This window comes from Aulonocara sp. 'chitande type north' Nkhata Bay, linkage group LG1 (assembly GCF_057382095.1).
Source record: "Aulonocara sp. 'chitande type north' Nkhata Bay isolate Kocher_YH1m ecotype deep benthic linkage group LG1, A_spYH_male_GT1.1, whole genome shotgun sequence".
Lineage (NCBI taxonomy): Eukaryota > Metazoa > Chordata > Actinopteri > Cichliformes > Cichlidae > Aulonocara > Aulonocara sp. 'chitande type north' Nkhata Bay.
The window spans coordinates 34431970-34447781 of record NC_141344.1 but is presented as its reverse complement, the minus strand read 5'-3'; the positions used below and the strand labels follow the sequence as shown (position 1 = coordinate 34447781).

The 15812-nt window shown below is 42.2% G+C and overlaps 1 protein-coding gene across 6 annotated transcripts in view; it reads left to right on the top strand.

Moving 5' to 3' along the window:
- nav2a (neuron navigator 2a) overlaps positions 1-15812 on the top strand; it is a 214332-nt gene that overhangs the window by 152436 nt on the left and 46084 nt on the right. For 5 of the 6 annotated variants that reach the window (XM_086294411.1, XM_086294410.1, XM_086294408.1 and 2 more), the window contains 5 exons: positions 1483-1616; positions 9109-10333; positions 12163-12272; positions 12368-12476; positions 13157-13579. In XM_086294411.1, coding sequence (XP_086150537.1) covers positions 1483-1616; positions 9109-10333; positions 12163-12272; positions 12368-12476; positions 13157-13579 — 2001 coding nt within the window. Of the gene's footprint in view, positions 1-1482; positions 1617-4556; positions 4623-9108; positions 10334-12162; positions 12273-12367; positions 12477-13156; positions 13580-15812 lie in introns of those variants that run through there. The other variant, XM_086294412.1, reaches the window with a different exon arrangement.

The window sequence follows — 15812 nt, the reverse complement described above, 5'->3', positions numbered from 1 at the left end:
GTTTTTTTTTTTTTTTTTTAATGTAACCACTAGATTGAATTACTTCCTGACAGACTCAGTCCAGTGGGGGAAGGTAGTAGACTTGCTGGCCCTGCTATAATTGAAATGATTTTAGACTACTCTAGCCTAAATAATGTGGTTAAAGCTATTACCTTGCAACAGCTGGATAAATAGTGGTCACTCAAAGTGAATGGCAAGACGGAAATGAGAGTTTCTATAATGCACACGAGAGCTGAGTGAGACTGCTGTAATCTGCTTATCAAGTATCCGCCTCAGTCCCAAGATGGTGATGATGTCGCCAATGGTCAATTAGCATTTCATTAGCAGCTGTGTGCCACAGCCTGTTAGATTCCAACTCGCCTTATAGATTGGCTTGCAAAATGAAATCAAGGTGTCATAACTTCCACCAAAGCTTGTCTACAGTCTAATCCATGTGGGGAAAATAAGGAGGAGCACGTGTAATCTGAGCTCATAGTTCTCCCAGGACCTGCTCTCAGTCTGACTGTCCACTCTGCTGCAAGCTTATCTGTCTCCATTAGCCTGGTGTAGGTGTACCCTGGGGGTGGGTCGCCGCAACGCTGCAAGAAAAGCAAACAAAAGCTAAGTTTAAAACTAAAGCTGCAATTTTAAATAGAAAACTACACATGTCAGGAACAAGTGAACCTTGAACCTTGAACAAGTTTGGAAAAATGCCTTGTTAGAAAGGAGCCTAAAATAGTGTGAAGCATTTAGAAAGACATGAAGAGGAGGGCAGTCCTATTGTGGTTAGTGTAGCAATGAGGTTGAGGTATATTTGACCTTCTGGAAAGCAAACAGAGACCACTTCCCCCAGGAAATCAATACAGTAGGTCAACAAGTTCATATTACAAATTAACTGTGGATGTTGAGGTCCTCTACAGCCTATTGAGGGTGGTACATCAGCTTCAGTGCACATCATCACAGAGGCACGGTATAGAAAACAAAGCACGCTAGTGCAGATTTCTTTTTAAAGCTCATCCTTTGTGGCAAATTGCACTCCCCTAAACAGTGAAGCATGTTTGTGTAGCACTTTCCTTTTTTAAACTATTAACTATACTTAATTTAGTTTTGAAACTATATTAATTTTATCACTAGTTTCAAAACAAACAGAAGATGTATGCTACTAGGATATTTTGGTATTTGCAGAATGTGGTTTTCTCTTTCAGAAATGTGATTTGTTCTACAACTGCCACTTACCCTTCTAATGTGTTTGGTTAAATCACATAAAATGCTTGGTCTAATAAATCTAATTATGTTATACCCTCCCATCTTAGTTTACAGTCTGTTGTGCTTGTGTTATAGGCTTGCAGTGACCTAATGTGTCTCTGTAATGTGTGGGGGAAAATAAAACTGCTTTAGATTCATAAACTCGTGTTTGTCATAAAGCAGCTAACTTTTTTGGCCTGTTTATTCCCTCTTTTTTCTCCCTTGCTTTCTTCCTTTTTTCTTCTATCTATTCATCAGACTTCCTGGCCCCACAACAAGGGTGTCCACTGCTGGCAGTGACATCCCACCGAGAGGGTCGGTCAGTGCTGCTGGGAACAGACGGAGCCAGGGCTTCAGTGACAAAACCAAAGCCAACTCACACCTGAACAAAGGTAAGCCAGAGATACAGATACAAATGGGTGCACACTGACATCTTCAGGTTGAATCTTGGATGTTGGCAAATCCCGTTAGCATGTCATCATGACATGTGTGCAAGTTTAGAGGAAGAGAAAGTAAAATTAGAGGACAGGCAGTAGCCTTGCAGCTGTAAAAAGTCTTAATGCTGTGTTTAGGATGATTTTATGGTGAATCCTTTGGGTGCTTTTTTGTTTTTGTGGGGAAAATGCAAGTTAGCTGTGCTGCTTTGAGGCTAATAGAGGATTAAAAACCATGCCAGTAATGCTTGGCCCTCAGCACGCAGTGCAGCACAGAAACAACTGTGTCTTTTAAAGAGAAGAGCAACAAAGAACTGATGAGCATAAAATCCAGAATCACATAATGACTACATGCTCACCACCTTTGGAATCATTCTGAACATTAATGTTGCATTTTTAAAGGAGGTGGAGGTTGTTCTCAGTTTGCTTGAATCTCAGGCTGACCTGTGCAGTGTCTTTAAGGAAACGTGTCTTTGAAACTCTGTCCCATTACTCTTAATGTGTGGTTTCATGTAATATGAGTTAAATGTCATTGTGACCTCCATTTGCACAGACTGTATTCATCCTCACAAATGGAAAGGTCACTCAAAGTGTGGACCATTTAGAGCACTGCTCTCTACCTTTTTCCAACCTGCACAACTCAAGTGCAACAGCACAGTGAACCCTTTAGGACTTGCGAGAGGTGTTCGCCTCAGCACAAGAAGGTCCTGGCTTTGAATGGACCAGTCAGCTGGGTGGTGTGGAGGTTACATGTTCCCTGTGACTGTGTGGGTTCTGTGTGGGTTCTCTGGATTCCTCCCACAGTCGCAGACGCTGTGAATGTAACAGTGTGAATAGTTGTCTGTCTCTTTGTGATGGCCCTGCGATAGACTGGCGACCCAGTCAGGGTGTGCCTCGGCTTTTGTCCTATCACAGTTGGGCTCTGGCACCTAACCCCCCCCCTCAAACAGCTGCAGCACTGAGCTAAAAAGAGTTGCCTGAAGGGATGGATCCAAGTATTATTTTAGAGAAATAAAGTTCTGAATGAGAACGTTGGCAAACAAAGTTCAGTTGCTCTTCGTAAATCATTGTGCCTTTTCTTATTTAGGAACATCAGGACCAGCTCATCATCACTTTATGTCAACTTCAATTTTTTCAGTGTGTTTTTGGTTTTTGTTTGTTTGTTTTTTTTTTAACTTTTTTTTTTAACTTTTTTTTTTTTTTTTTACAAAATCATAACACATGTGAGGTGTATGTTTGCTACACGATAACATCCAAAAATGTGTTTTTCGGGACACATTTAATGTATGAAGGTCTGAAGAACAGTGCAGGTATTCTAGGCAAAACAGTGTCATGTGTCCTCCACTCATGAGGCCTACGCTCTTGCCTAATCCAGATGGAGTGTTTCCACTAGTGGGACGCCATTTGATGGGGACTATCTTCTTTTGTCTGCTTTATGTGAGAAAGAGAAACAGTGGACAATGCCCCAATCAGATCCTCTCAGCATTGCATGGAGTGCTACTGTGAAGAATATGGATGGACATGAAGATCTCTGGACACCTGGAATACCTCCTCCCACCTGATTCCTTTAAGATTAAGCGGTTATGTTGAACACTGTAATTCAAACAAGGTGGGAAAGTACAAGCAGTGTGGGAGTTTAGTAGATCCAAGAACAAAGCTGTTCACTGTGATAATTTTCCTTTGGAGTCAGAACTGTATTCACACCATATTCTTCCACGGTGCTCTGACCCAGTTTAACCGCTCTACACTGTTCTGAAGCTTACAAACTCTGGGTGTTTGGCAGTACGTTTGGTTAGACCAGTGTGGAAATAGTTTCTGTCACCACTCAATGGGCCAGAGCTTTATATAGACTTTGTTAGTGTTCACAGTCTAAACTCATTACCCTGCATTAGACAGAGAATTCTGACTGCCCAGAGAAAGACAGGGCAGAAGAGTAAGGGGAGAAAAAAAAGTGTGTGTGTGAGGGAGAGAGAGGGAGCTGGAGAGGGACTATTGTCTGTTTAAACAGTCACAAATTAACTGGGACCAACGCTGTGAGAAGCACTGTGGGGCATTTATTCTGATGCTCGGCTCCATTCGAGATGAGTGAGTTTATTAGTGTAGACTGCAGGGAGATTTGTCGGTTTGTGTGAGTGTAAAATCACCATGATTTGGAAAAAAAACCCAACAGAATTTTGGGGAAATGTCCTTAAATTTGTTGATTAAATACACTTCATAACATGAAATCCTATTAGTGCTCAGAGTGAGATTTCCAGTAGACACATTTGTCAATGACTTTATTGGAAGTATTTCCAAATAGTTGGATTTGGTGGAAAGAGTGTCATTTTTTTAGGCATCTTCAAAGGGACTTGAGCACCAACTGCAATTCTGCTAGAAGGCACAATCCAGCTAATGAAAAAGCACGTGAAGATTAGATTTTATAAAAATCATCAGATACAGGGAGGTCAGGATGATCGGGGGGAGCTACGTTAGCACACAGCATTGACTTGAAAGTAACTGCAAGATGTGTGAAGTAGCTGTGATAATTTGCATGAAAACAATTGGCTCTTAATGCTCAGCTGGTATCCTGACAGCTGATATATGAAGCTCTGAGTCTGAAGCATAGATGCGTCGGCTGATGCCAGATATAAGCTATTTGCAGCATACTCTGGGTGAAATAAATGTGCACTGAAACCAGAAAAAGCACGAGCTTGCATGCCTTTCTAGGTTTGTGTGTTTGGGGCAGCAGGCCATATGATTGTCAGCAGGTAGCATGAGAAATACTGGTCAACCCCCTTCCAGGTTCCTCTTGGCCTGTTGTTGCTAAGCCCCTCCTCCTGCTGGAGGACCCACCACACTCCTCCTCCCCTCCTACCCACTCTAGATCTGTGGCCATGGTTTAGAACTCTTCCCTGATCTCTCATCCATCTCTTCCTCTCCTCTACTTCTTTCTCTGATGTCCTGGATGTCTGCAGCACCAGTGAGGTTTGTCATCTTTTGTCATTGTTGCTGCCTAAAATGTATTTCTTTTCAATAGCGCAGAAAGCAAAGGGTTTTCCTACTGTTTAATAAGCCAATTTCTTGCTCCTTTAATGTGAAATTGATGTAGATTACCCTTCTTCTTCTTACCAATTGGTCATTGAACTAAAAGCTGCTAGTAAGTATACTACACATGAAGTTATTTGTGCTTATTGTAAGACGTTGCTCCTCGAGGTTCAGATAGTTACAGAAACACCTGCAGCTTCTTTTCAGAGGCCAGATCTGGTCTGTGTCAAAGGCTCTGATGCCAAAATAGAATAATGTTACTGGATGGCTGTACAATAAGTAAACACAAGTGCCTTAATATAAGGTGACAGTGTCTGGGTGTTCGCCGAGTGACACATAGCAGAGAGACAGAAAGAGTGTGGGACACCTATGGTTGTGTGTTTCTGTATGTGTGTGTTTCTGTTGCCCATGTGTCTCTTGGATTGTGTGTTGTATATGTGGCTGGTGCCTCTGCTGAATGAATAGCCTGCTGATGAGCTGTAGCATCACTGTTTGAGTGTATTCATGTGGAGAAACTTTAAAAAGTTTCAGTCACCACACAAAAGCCAGCTGTCGCTCTCACTTTTTTGAGCACAATGACTGAGGAGCAAGAGAGAGCAGGCTTCTCAAATGTGAACACGATGAGCAGCCAAACACCTTCAGCCTCAAACTGTGCCAGATTTTTACATATTAAATGTCTCTGAAGGTGTCAGTGCATTGAATAAATCTAACCAGTCAGGGAGAACTGACACCGCAGGTTTGGTTCAGCACAAAGATGGTTTTACTCTGGCTACATGTGAGGGTAACTTGTGCATAAGTGTGACATTTTCAGGTCAGCAATATGGTTGTTGACCGATTGAGAGCTTAATGTCTTGTTATCAGGGCAACCGCAAGGAGCAAGGAGGGTTTGTGATGTCTAAACATTGTTAGCTGATGTACACTTTTATAAATTTTGTGCATGAAATCTATCTTACATCCATGCGGACTGTGCATTGTCATAGGCTCAGTGATTTCACTGTTTATAGATGCTTAGCAGAACACAGCTAGATCAGGTGGCTCAAGTGCTTGCTCCTAGGGGCCTGCCTGGGGCTCATCTGATTGTTGGGGCTTCTCTGGATTATTGTAGGGTCTTTACTAGGTCAGGGCAATATGGCCAAAAATATTTATCACGATATATATTTGAAAATTTCCGATAACAATGTAACTGACAATATAATTGACGCGAGACAAAACACTTTACAACTCCACAATTTTATTAGTGCAAAAAACCCCATCAATGTATTTTCACTTAAACAAGCAGCTGTTTTTTATGTGCATTAAAGTTATATAAAATTTTTACAGTGCAAATGCAAATTATACATACACAATGTAGCACAGTACGTATCACGCCGTGAGACTCCTGACTACGGTAGCCATAATGCTCCGACAATCCATCAAGCGGTGTGGCTTTCGTACTTTAGCAAAGTCGTACTAAAAGATTTTTTGACAGATTTTTGAGTGCCGTGTACCACATAAAATCAGTTCGGTAATAATGGTAATAAAAACGGCCTGCTTGCTTGCTCTACCAAAAAATGTGCTTTGGTGTGTATCTGATGGACGAAAGCCAAACCAGTTCCACACCACTGAAGTTGCACCATTTTGACAAACCAATTCTAGTTAATCTGTTTCATACAACGATCCGCTTTCGCCCTTCTCATTCTCCGTCGCCGCCATGCTTTTTCCGCCAAGTGTGTATGAAAACAAAGGTACTGCGCATGCATTTTAAATCATGCTTTTTATTTGTTTTTGTTTTTTAATGTCTCTGTAAAGCACTTTGAATCACCTTGCTGTGGAATTTTGCTATATAAATAAACTTGCCTTGCCTTACAATATAACGCACCTTGAGGCAGGTAAATTGAATTCTAATATATACACACACAGACATGAGTGTGGCACTCCATGAAATAAAAACTGAATTTGAAAATTACCATTTCAGCTCATTCACGAAATTATTTGATGTAATCAAGATGCTGACACAGAAACAGACTTGTAGAGACCGAGGCAGATTTTTTTGGCAGACAGGAAGTAGGAGGGTGGTCTGTGATCCTTGTCCCTTTGGGCTGTGCTCTTCTGTCATTTTCTGCTTTTTATTTTAACCACCAATGCTTGCAGTAATTAAGCAGTTAAGCCATGAGTACTCAAATTCTTTCAACATGTTTCCTCAAGTAGTCAGCTCAGCCAGAACAGTAAAGGAACGGCAATGAGAAGATTTAATTCCTGGACTTGGCCGGAGGCTACACAGGGGTCATAGGGTCAGTGGCCCACGTTAAAACAATTATGTGATTATTTTTGAGGTGAAACTGCTTCCTCAAGTGCAAAAACTCCACTGCTACATGAGAACAACATAATTTGCACGTCTGCCTGTTAATTTATCATGATTGGTTCAGATTTGGACCAATTGAAAGTGATGCATACAGAACACAAAAGTCATCAGCGTTCGCTTACACATGAAGCTGACATTTGCAGACATTTCTAGATTAATGGAAAGCTGTGTAGGTGTGACAGAGGATGAGGTCTTTACACCCTCTTGTGGTCACTTCATTAAGTATACAAGTGGCAGTTTTGATTTTTATTCATACTCTTTATTCTTTCACTAGTATTTATTTTGCGTGTGACTGATTTAGGTTTTTAATTTCAACAGCCTTTCCAGGAATTGGGTCCCAAGCTTCTTTTAAGTTGAGATTGTGTTGCAACAGTGTCTAAGTTCATCACGCTAGTGTCACGTCTGACCCAACCCGTTGAAGATTCACCCCTGACAACCTAACTGGAGCGTGTAAGCCCCGGTCACTGGGTCCAATCTTGTCAGTGATCAGCTGACCCGTTGTCCAGAGCCTTTCCTTTCTTTTTTTTTCTTTTTTTTTTTTCCCAACAAAAATCCGAGCTGACCCCATTCTTGGACAGTACCGACCCTCCTGCTGGCCGATATCAAAGCCCCACTCATCTCAAACCTGCAGTGTCAATCCCCTTCATTCTCTTTGCAGTCCCTGTAATCATAGCAGGTCCCCCTCTCATTCAGCCGCTACCAATTGGAAGCCAGCTATTAGCAACCTGACCCACTTTGCTGATTGCTAACTACTAGCACATCTAATTGGGCCCTAATCACTTCCTAATGGCTGCATTGTTTCAGGCTGCTCTCACTAAATGCTAAATAGGGGTAGAAAGAAGAAGCAGTGAGTGGCCGCCTATTTGCATTTAGGGCATGAAAGGTGCTATAAAATGAAATCATCACACAGGACTAGTGTTTAATAAATTCTGACATAATGAGACCATAAGAATAACTTATGTAGTAAGTGAGTTAACATACCTGTGTGAATTGATCAGAATACCAAGTTATCTGTATTGATTTTCATGTGTAATTCTTCCTCTGAATAGAAAAAAAATGTACTGGCATGCATTTGGAGTTTGAAATGTGTTTTCTCTTGTCTCGTCTAATGAAAAACACTTGTAATAAAAAGTAAACTCAGGAGGTTTTAGGGGTTTGTAGATGAAGAAGGACAACAGAGCAGCTGCACTATCTTTGAATTAATGTGTCACTTTTTGTGTTTGTGTCTAAGAAGTAAGCGGAGTGTGTTACAGCTAAAGTGCGATGATTCATTGCACCCAGTGCTCCCTGCACTGGCCCTCTCTCTCCCTCTCTCGCTGGCCGTTGGTGTTTGAATATTCAAATGTTGCTGGTCTGAGCTCCATGCTGTTAGTAGCCCTGCTGTGCGTACACACTGAGATCTTGAGCAGCACTCAGAATACTTGGGGGTTTTTTTTGTTTATTTTTATATGGGCAGTGACTACCTTTTCAGCTCTTGCGTTGCTTCTCCAGCTCTTGGTAAGTTTGCTTGTTGAGAGTCACGTGCTGCAGATTTTCTCAGACAACTCCTTAATGAATGATGAATCTGTAGCAGGAACATGTTTGTAAAAAAAGTACTTTCTGTTCTGTTCATTTCTAATTCAAACCATATTTTTTCGTCTTGTTTCTCAGTTTAATATACAGGGGAGTGGTGTAACTAGACAGTGTTTTCTTTGTTAAGCAGAGGGACCGTGACCAAAATAAGTCCATATAAGTCCATGCCTTATAAGTGCAGCAGCACTGCTTCTTGACTAGGCCTTCTTGGCGAGACTTAAAAGCACTTGAGTATGGCCCTCATTGTTTTTATAAACAGTTTGTGATGGGCTCCTCTCGTTGTTAGTGCTAAGGGGTTTTTAACAGTTTTGGTGGTTAGTCCAGAGAAAAGTAATGGCATGTTTGGTTATATCAACACAGGCCACCTTCAGGGCTTATAAGGTAACTCTGTGTGGGGTCAAAGAAGCTTCTGTTTTTCCTTGTGTCCTTCAGATTCTTCGTCTGCCTGAATTTAGTATCTAAGCTTTAACTCCCTTCTTTATTGTTTAATAAATTGTCTCTTTTCTGGTACAGATTCCTCAGAGGGCCTGACCTCACAACCTTTGGTGATGACTGAGCTTGCTCCATCATCTGCAGTGTCTGTCAGCTCCTCCACCAGCATCCCTGCCACTACCTCTACCCTGATTCCTCCCTTGTCCTCATCCTCCTCTTCCACAGCTATTCCCCAGCCCAACAGCAAGCCCTGGAGGGGCAAGTCAGCAAGCTCCAAGCACACCTCTTCTAATTCCTCCGCCTCGACGAGCCCCCCCTCATCTGCCATGCAGTCTGTCAAGCAGGAGAAGGACACTTCCTGTAAGACTGCTCTGACAAATGAAGCTCCTCCTAAGGTAGTAACTCAAAAGTCAATGCTGGAGAAGCTTAAACTCTTCAACAGTAAAGGAGGCTCCAAGTCGTCCTCCATCTCTTCCTCCAATGGGGTAGGGCCCCAGACTGATAATGCTGCACCAACCAGGCAGCTTGGAGCGGGGCAGGTGGAGAGAGCTGAGACAGGCTCCAACACCGACCCCTTAGAGGAGAATGATGGCAATGTTCGGCCGGGACTCAACGGAACCAGCAATGGGAATTCTTGTGGAGCGGCTCCCTCTTCGGGAACTACGGTTTCTACCACCGCAAGCAGCCCCAAAATAGCTCTGAGGGGCATTGCCCAGCGAACTTTCAGCAGAGCTTTGACTACCAAGAAAGGCTCAGTCAAAGGACCTGAAAAAGATAAGGAAAAGGGGAAGGAGAAAGGGAAGGAGGTAGCGAAGCGCACCTCCGTCCCTGATAAAACAGAGCTGAGGGGAGATGAGCACAAGGAAGAAGTAGTACCTGTTGCTCTGGATGCTGACACAAATAAAAGAACCTCTAAAATTGCCAGTTTCATTCCCAAGGGAGGTAAATTGGCCAAAAAAGAGAGTTCCACCCCTGCACAAAGCGGAATACCAAAGCCAGGAGGCAAACCCACAGGAGCTGGTGGTAAAGCTTCTTCAGTGAAGGAAGCAGGGGAGAGGCCTCGGAGCATGCGGTTAGGAGGGGGTCTCGCCATGCACCGTGGCCCCCTGGACAGAGACAGGGACAGCAGGCACTCCAGCTCTACCTCCAGCCTGGCCTCCACAGAAGGAAAGACCAGCACCGCCCCTGTGGCAGGTGGTGGCACTACCCAGAGCACAGCCAGCAACACGGTCAGCGTGCAGCTACCTCAGACGCAACAGCACCATAGCCACCCCAACACAGCCACTGTTGCACCTTTCATGTACAGGTAAGATTGCACTTTCTTGGAGTATCTTGTCTAAAGTATGTGGTAGTGAATCTCAGTTTCACCTGCCTATATCACCTACATGCAATAATGAAAGCAAGTAATGATAATTTATAGTCAAACACTATATATAAAAAAATATCTCTCTCTCTCTCTCTCATATATATATATATTCATTGCATATTCATTCTGTTGTATATGTGATCATATATGTGAACTTATTCCACATGTTTGAATGAATATGAATCGGTGTATAACCTGGCTCTATGTTTCCAGGGCTGTGTAAGATTATAAAAAAATGGAGTGTAGCCTGCAAGCTAGTTCAGACAGGCAGCTTGAGTTGCATTGCGTCATACACTCTAACATGCCTCACTTTGATTACATCGTGTACCAGATACGCCTTCACAATTTGGCGATCCATTTAAGCTGCAAACTTTCCAATCTTCCCCCCCGACAGAAAGTGCTGTCCTGTATTACACATGCTGTTTGAACCTCTCCACCACTCTAGCATCCACATGTAGGTTCTCAGAGTGATGTTTACTTAGCCCTGCTCAGTTTTATGTGTAACATATTTGCAGGGGGGCTTGAAACCAAACTCTTAACTGGACAGCGTGTGTGTACTATGTCCTGCCTGCCATCCCTTCACCCCAATTGGTCGTGGCAGATGGAAACCCCTCCCGGAGCCTGGTTCTCCTGGAGGTTTCTTTCTGTTAAAAGGGAGATGTCCTTCTCACTGTTAACAAATGCTATTTCACAGGCGGTCATCTGATTGTTGGGGGGGTTTTTTGTATTATCGTAGGGCCCTTACTTTATTCAGGCAATTCTCGTTGTGATTTGGTGCTATATAAATAAAATTGGATTGTTGTTTTTTTTTTTTCACCAAATACAAAGTTTTTCAAAGTTTTCTTTGAATATTTGTCCATCTCTAAATTGTTAAACAGTAATCTTTAATATGTTCAGGTTCTCATATTTTGCCTGCCTGTTTGTACACGTGCATCTGGGCAAATATGTGTAGATGTTGTGCGCCCCTGACCTCTGTCCTGGTCGCAGTGTGATAAGGAAGGAGGTCCCTCATGCGCTCAATAAGTCTTTTCTAACAACCACTCATTAACTTCCTGATGTTTCCTGTGCTGCTGCCCTTTCTCCCTGTGTACATTCTGACCCATAGTTAACAACCCCACCGCCAAAAAAATGCCTCCATTATCAGCACTTTGAAACTTCCTCTTTTGCTGTCAGGTACCATTACAAGCAGGATTATACCGCCTCCACCTGTCAGAAAGATTATGTTTGAAAGTAAATTAGAAGGATTAAAAACATACGATCAATGCTGATGACCATTAACTTAAAACAAAGCACACTGGTAGAAATTAGTTCAAGGAAAAGATATGGAAATAAGCTAAAGTTTAACCCTGTATTAGGTTGGTTAGTCAGAAGGTCGAGTTTCCATGCTGCCATTCTCTGTACAACAGTGTGAGTCTGAAGCAGTCAGTGGTTTTCATTGTCTGGTACACAGAGCGAGTAGTCAACAAGGACAAAGTCTGGAATCGGGCAAAGACCGCAGGCTGAATATGAGCGAAGCTTTCGAATGTCATCATTTCAAAACACTACCAGTGGTTCAGCTGTATCGATTTATCCTTCAAAGGCAAACTTTTCTGGTGTGTGGGGATTAGCAGGCATTCATTTTGGACTACAGTCACAAGACTTGAAACACAGCAGATTTAAATCTTAATCGGGTTTATCCCTCTTTCGTGACAATTTGCTCAATATTAGGTTCCCACTAAGTGCACAATAATTCAGAATCGATTTGATCTGTTGCACAATTAATTTTCCAGATCCCAAACAGACAGCGAGGGAACAGTGACTACTGAGACCGATTCAGGAGGCAGAGGTGGAGACATTTCCTTCACCAAGACCAGCCAGACATCCATCGAGGACCTTTCAGGTCGGCGATCAATGGAAATATGTAATCTTTCTGGTTCAGCATAGAGAAAATATGTTCTTAAAATTTTTTTTGTTTTTTTTTATTGTGCTGGTCAGGTGAAGACCCAGAGACCAGGCGGTTGCGTACTGTCAAAAACATAGCTGACCTGCGGCAAAACTTAGAGGAGACCATGTCAAGCCTCCGAGGAACTCAGGTCTCACACAGGTACAGTGATTGGCACTGCGCTCTGGCTCATCCCACATAGTGTTTTTCTTGATATTGAGCAATTCATTTTTCACTGAGCTTGTTAGGAAAACAGTGCTTGGAGGGAAGTTTATATGTGAACAAACACTTACTATCTGAACAGCAACTGAAACAATGCTGTTATGGTTGAGTGGTAAATCATCTAAATCACACTCATTTTTTTGGTGGATTTGAATCAGTCTTGTGGTCAGTAGACTGTGTCTGTCTGTGTTTAACAGGTATTACCTCCTTTTTTTCTTATAGCAGTCTTATCCTTCTTTTTAGGGATCTTTTACTTTGATCGTTGGGCATGTCTTTGATGCTTCTGGCTTAGCTCTAATCACGTTCCCTCCTACAGAGTTGTGACCTGTGCTCTGGTGTTATGTGTCAGTGCTGACCCAACTGTCTACATAGTTTATACTCTGCTCTAAGGTCAATAAATCTGTTGTTCATAAATGAAATTGTGCAATTTGATGCTTTTTTTTTCTCCAGTGCTTCTCTCTGTTCCATATTTCCAGATCCTAGGAAAAGAATTCTTGACATTTGGTGTAGTGATTGGCCACTTGCTTACTGCTTCAAAAGGCACATTTTTGAATGAAATGTTATCAGAAAACATTAATGTGTGCTCTCAACTTGTCTTGCCTTCATTGTATTCCGCTCAGCACCTTGGAAACCACCTTTGACAGCAGCATTACCACAGATATCAGCGGCGGTGGCGGCACAGGCAGTGGCAGCAGCAATAGCGGAGGCAGTCGAAGCATCCTCAGCCTTACATCTTCCCGCCCCTCACTATCCTCGTGGCGACTGGGCCAGTCTAGCCCTCGTCTTCAGGCGGGTGATGCCCCCTCTATGGGGAATGGTTACGGTGGCCGTGTGGTTGGTGGCCAGGGAGGACGCTACCTTTACCCCGGGAACCTGCGGCGACAGCTGGCTGGCAGGGGAGGAGCCCTGTGCAGCGTGGACCTGGGAGACAGAGCCGGGGAAGACGTCGACCTTGATGGAATCCCAATGGAAGTCACGGGATACATGAGCGATGGAGATGTGCTGAGCAAGAATGCTGTGCGCACTGATGATGTGACCAGTGGGTAAGTGAGTCTTTTTTAATCAGACACATGTGTTATCAATACAGAAACTTTTTGCCAATAAATCCATTACTGGCAAAAAGTAGTATAGTATAGATACTCTTGGTTAACAAGAGTATCTAGGGAACTTTCACTGGTTCTAACATCTTCACCGGGAGGATTTTCAGCATTTCTCTGTTCTGTCATTGTCCATGCATCATCTTTTGTTTCTGTATTGTTGTTGGATTAAACAGGAAAAACGTGAAAACCTGTTGGAAAGATTTTGCAGCATTTACTAATACTGCATTACAGTTCACAAAAAGTTGAGTTACAGTGAATCTGGGTAAGCGCAGTATTTATGTGACAAAAACATATTTGCAATATTTCCCAACCCCAAAAGATTACTGGTAAATATTCTAATAACTCTGATGTGCTCAAACATAAAAAAAACATATGAAAATGGATGCCATGCTTATATAATATGACTTTTATGGCTGAGATGTGACAGTTTGGTCTCTCAACAATGAGAAACTTGTCTTTAATGTAGGCTTACCACAGGAGGGCAGTAGTGTTTCTTGACTGTATATGTGCAACCCAGCTGACAGATGGTCTCTATAGCACAAGTATCATTTATTCTGTACAGTGAAAATCCCACAAGTTTGCAGTCTTTCAGTGTTTCGATGCTGTTGTCCTGATAACCTGGTTATTTTTCTCTTTGAAAGCCAGTGACCATGTTGTAGCAGGCCCCTTGCATACCTTGGCTGGCACACAATTTAAAGTACTGTTGTCATCATTATTATCAGATGAAGCCATAAAAGGCACCAAATCATCTTCAGATGGAATAGAAAGTTGGAAAACAAGAGATCAGGGTATTTGTTCAAATTCTGTGTAATGTTAATATGAATGAGATTTCATAAAAGCAGTGAAGGTGATTTAAAAAACAAAACAAACAAAAAAAAACATGCCTCTTAAAAGCTGTGTGGAAATTACTTCATCTAGCCTGCATAGATCTGGATCACCATAGTCACCAGCCCCGAGGCACCTTTAGAAAGCCAGAGAGCAAAGTACTGTTGAACTACTTGATATATCTGAATCTGTGACTAAGCAAACCAAGCCAGGCCACAGCCACACCTGGACAGACGAGTGACGTGTACATGTGAGCCGAGACATTATCTTATTCAAAACACTTTATATCGGTAAGAACTATGAATAAGACAAAAATCATATGCCACGTTTATATTTATAATTAATAAATTATACTTTTTTTGGACAAACTGATTCATCAGTTTAGTCTTTAAACAAAGGAAATCAACATCATCCTCACGTTTTAGAAGCTGGTGCTTTTTTATTTAGACTGGTAAATGATCATATATCCATCATTTCAAAAACCTTTTTGTCATTTGCAAGCTAGATTGGATCAAACAGATTATGTAGAGAGTAAATTGAGCTGGATTTGATGTTTAAATGGTGCCTTTTTGTCTGTGTGAAAAACATGCTTGTGGTGTGTATTTGGTCTCAGCTGTCTGATCTCTATGGATGATGTGACGGATGGCTGGCAAAATGAGCTTTTATTCAAATGGGAACATGCTGACTAGATTATATTCTTTGTGTTGGGGCGAAGGGGGTGGGGGGGATTGCTCTGTGTGTGTGTGTGTGTGTGTGTGTGTGTGTGTGTGTGTGTGTGTGTGTAAGAAAGGAACTGTGTAGGTACAGCCATGTGGGTGTGTGGGCAGTCTTCCTCTGGGTTAACCATTATTCTCGACATCATCAGGCTATTTAACGATTAGCTCCATTCCAAGCATGTTAGCGTCCACAAAATAACAGGTTCTTCTGCACAAAAGTGGTATGTTTACCCAGAGAGGAGGAGCTGGCTTTTGGATTAGACCAGTAAACTCTCACACCTCAAGTCTTTGTTACCTCTTAAATGTTAATTAAATCTGAAATCACACGAATTACAAAAGGTGCTTTTTTCCCTCTCTTATCTGTATGGCACGCAGACTCTTGGGGTTGATATTTCTCTGAGCTCCTGGCTTCCAACACAATGTCATTAAGGCTTATGGAATTTAATTTGTGGCCTTCATGGTGAAAATATTATTTGTCCCTGTAAGAGTGAACAATCCACAAAGATCTCTCTGTAAAGTTGCCCCTAATTAATTCTATAAAGTGAGATGTTCATAGCTATGAACAACTCTGATACAATTTCTACTTCTGCAACCAAAACAGTTAGAAACATTACTTGAACTAATTCTTTAACGCC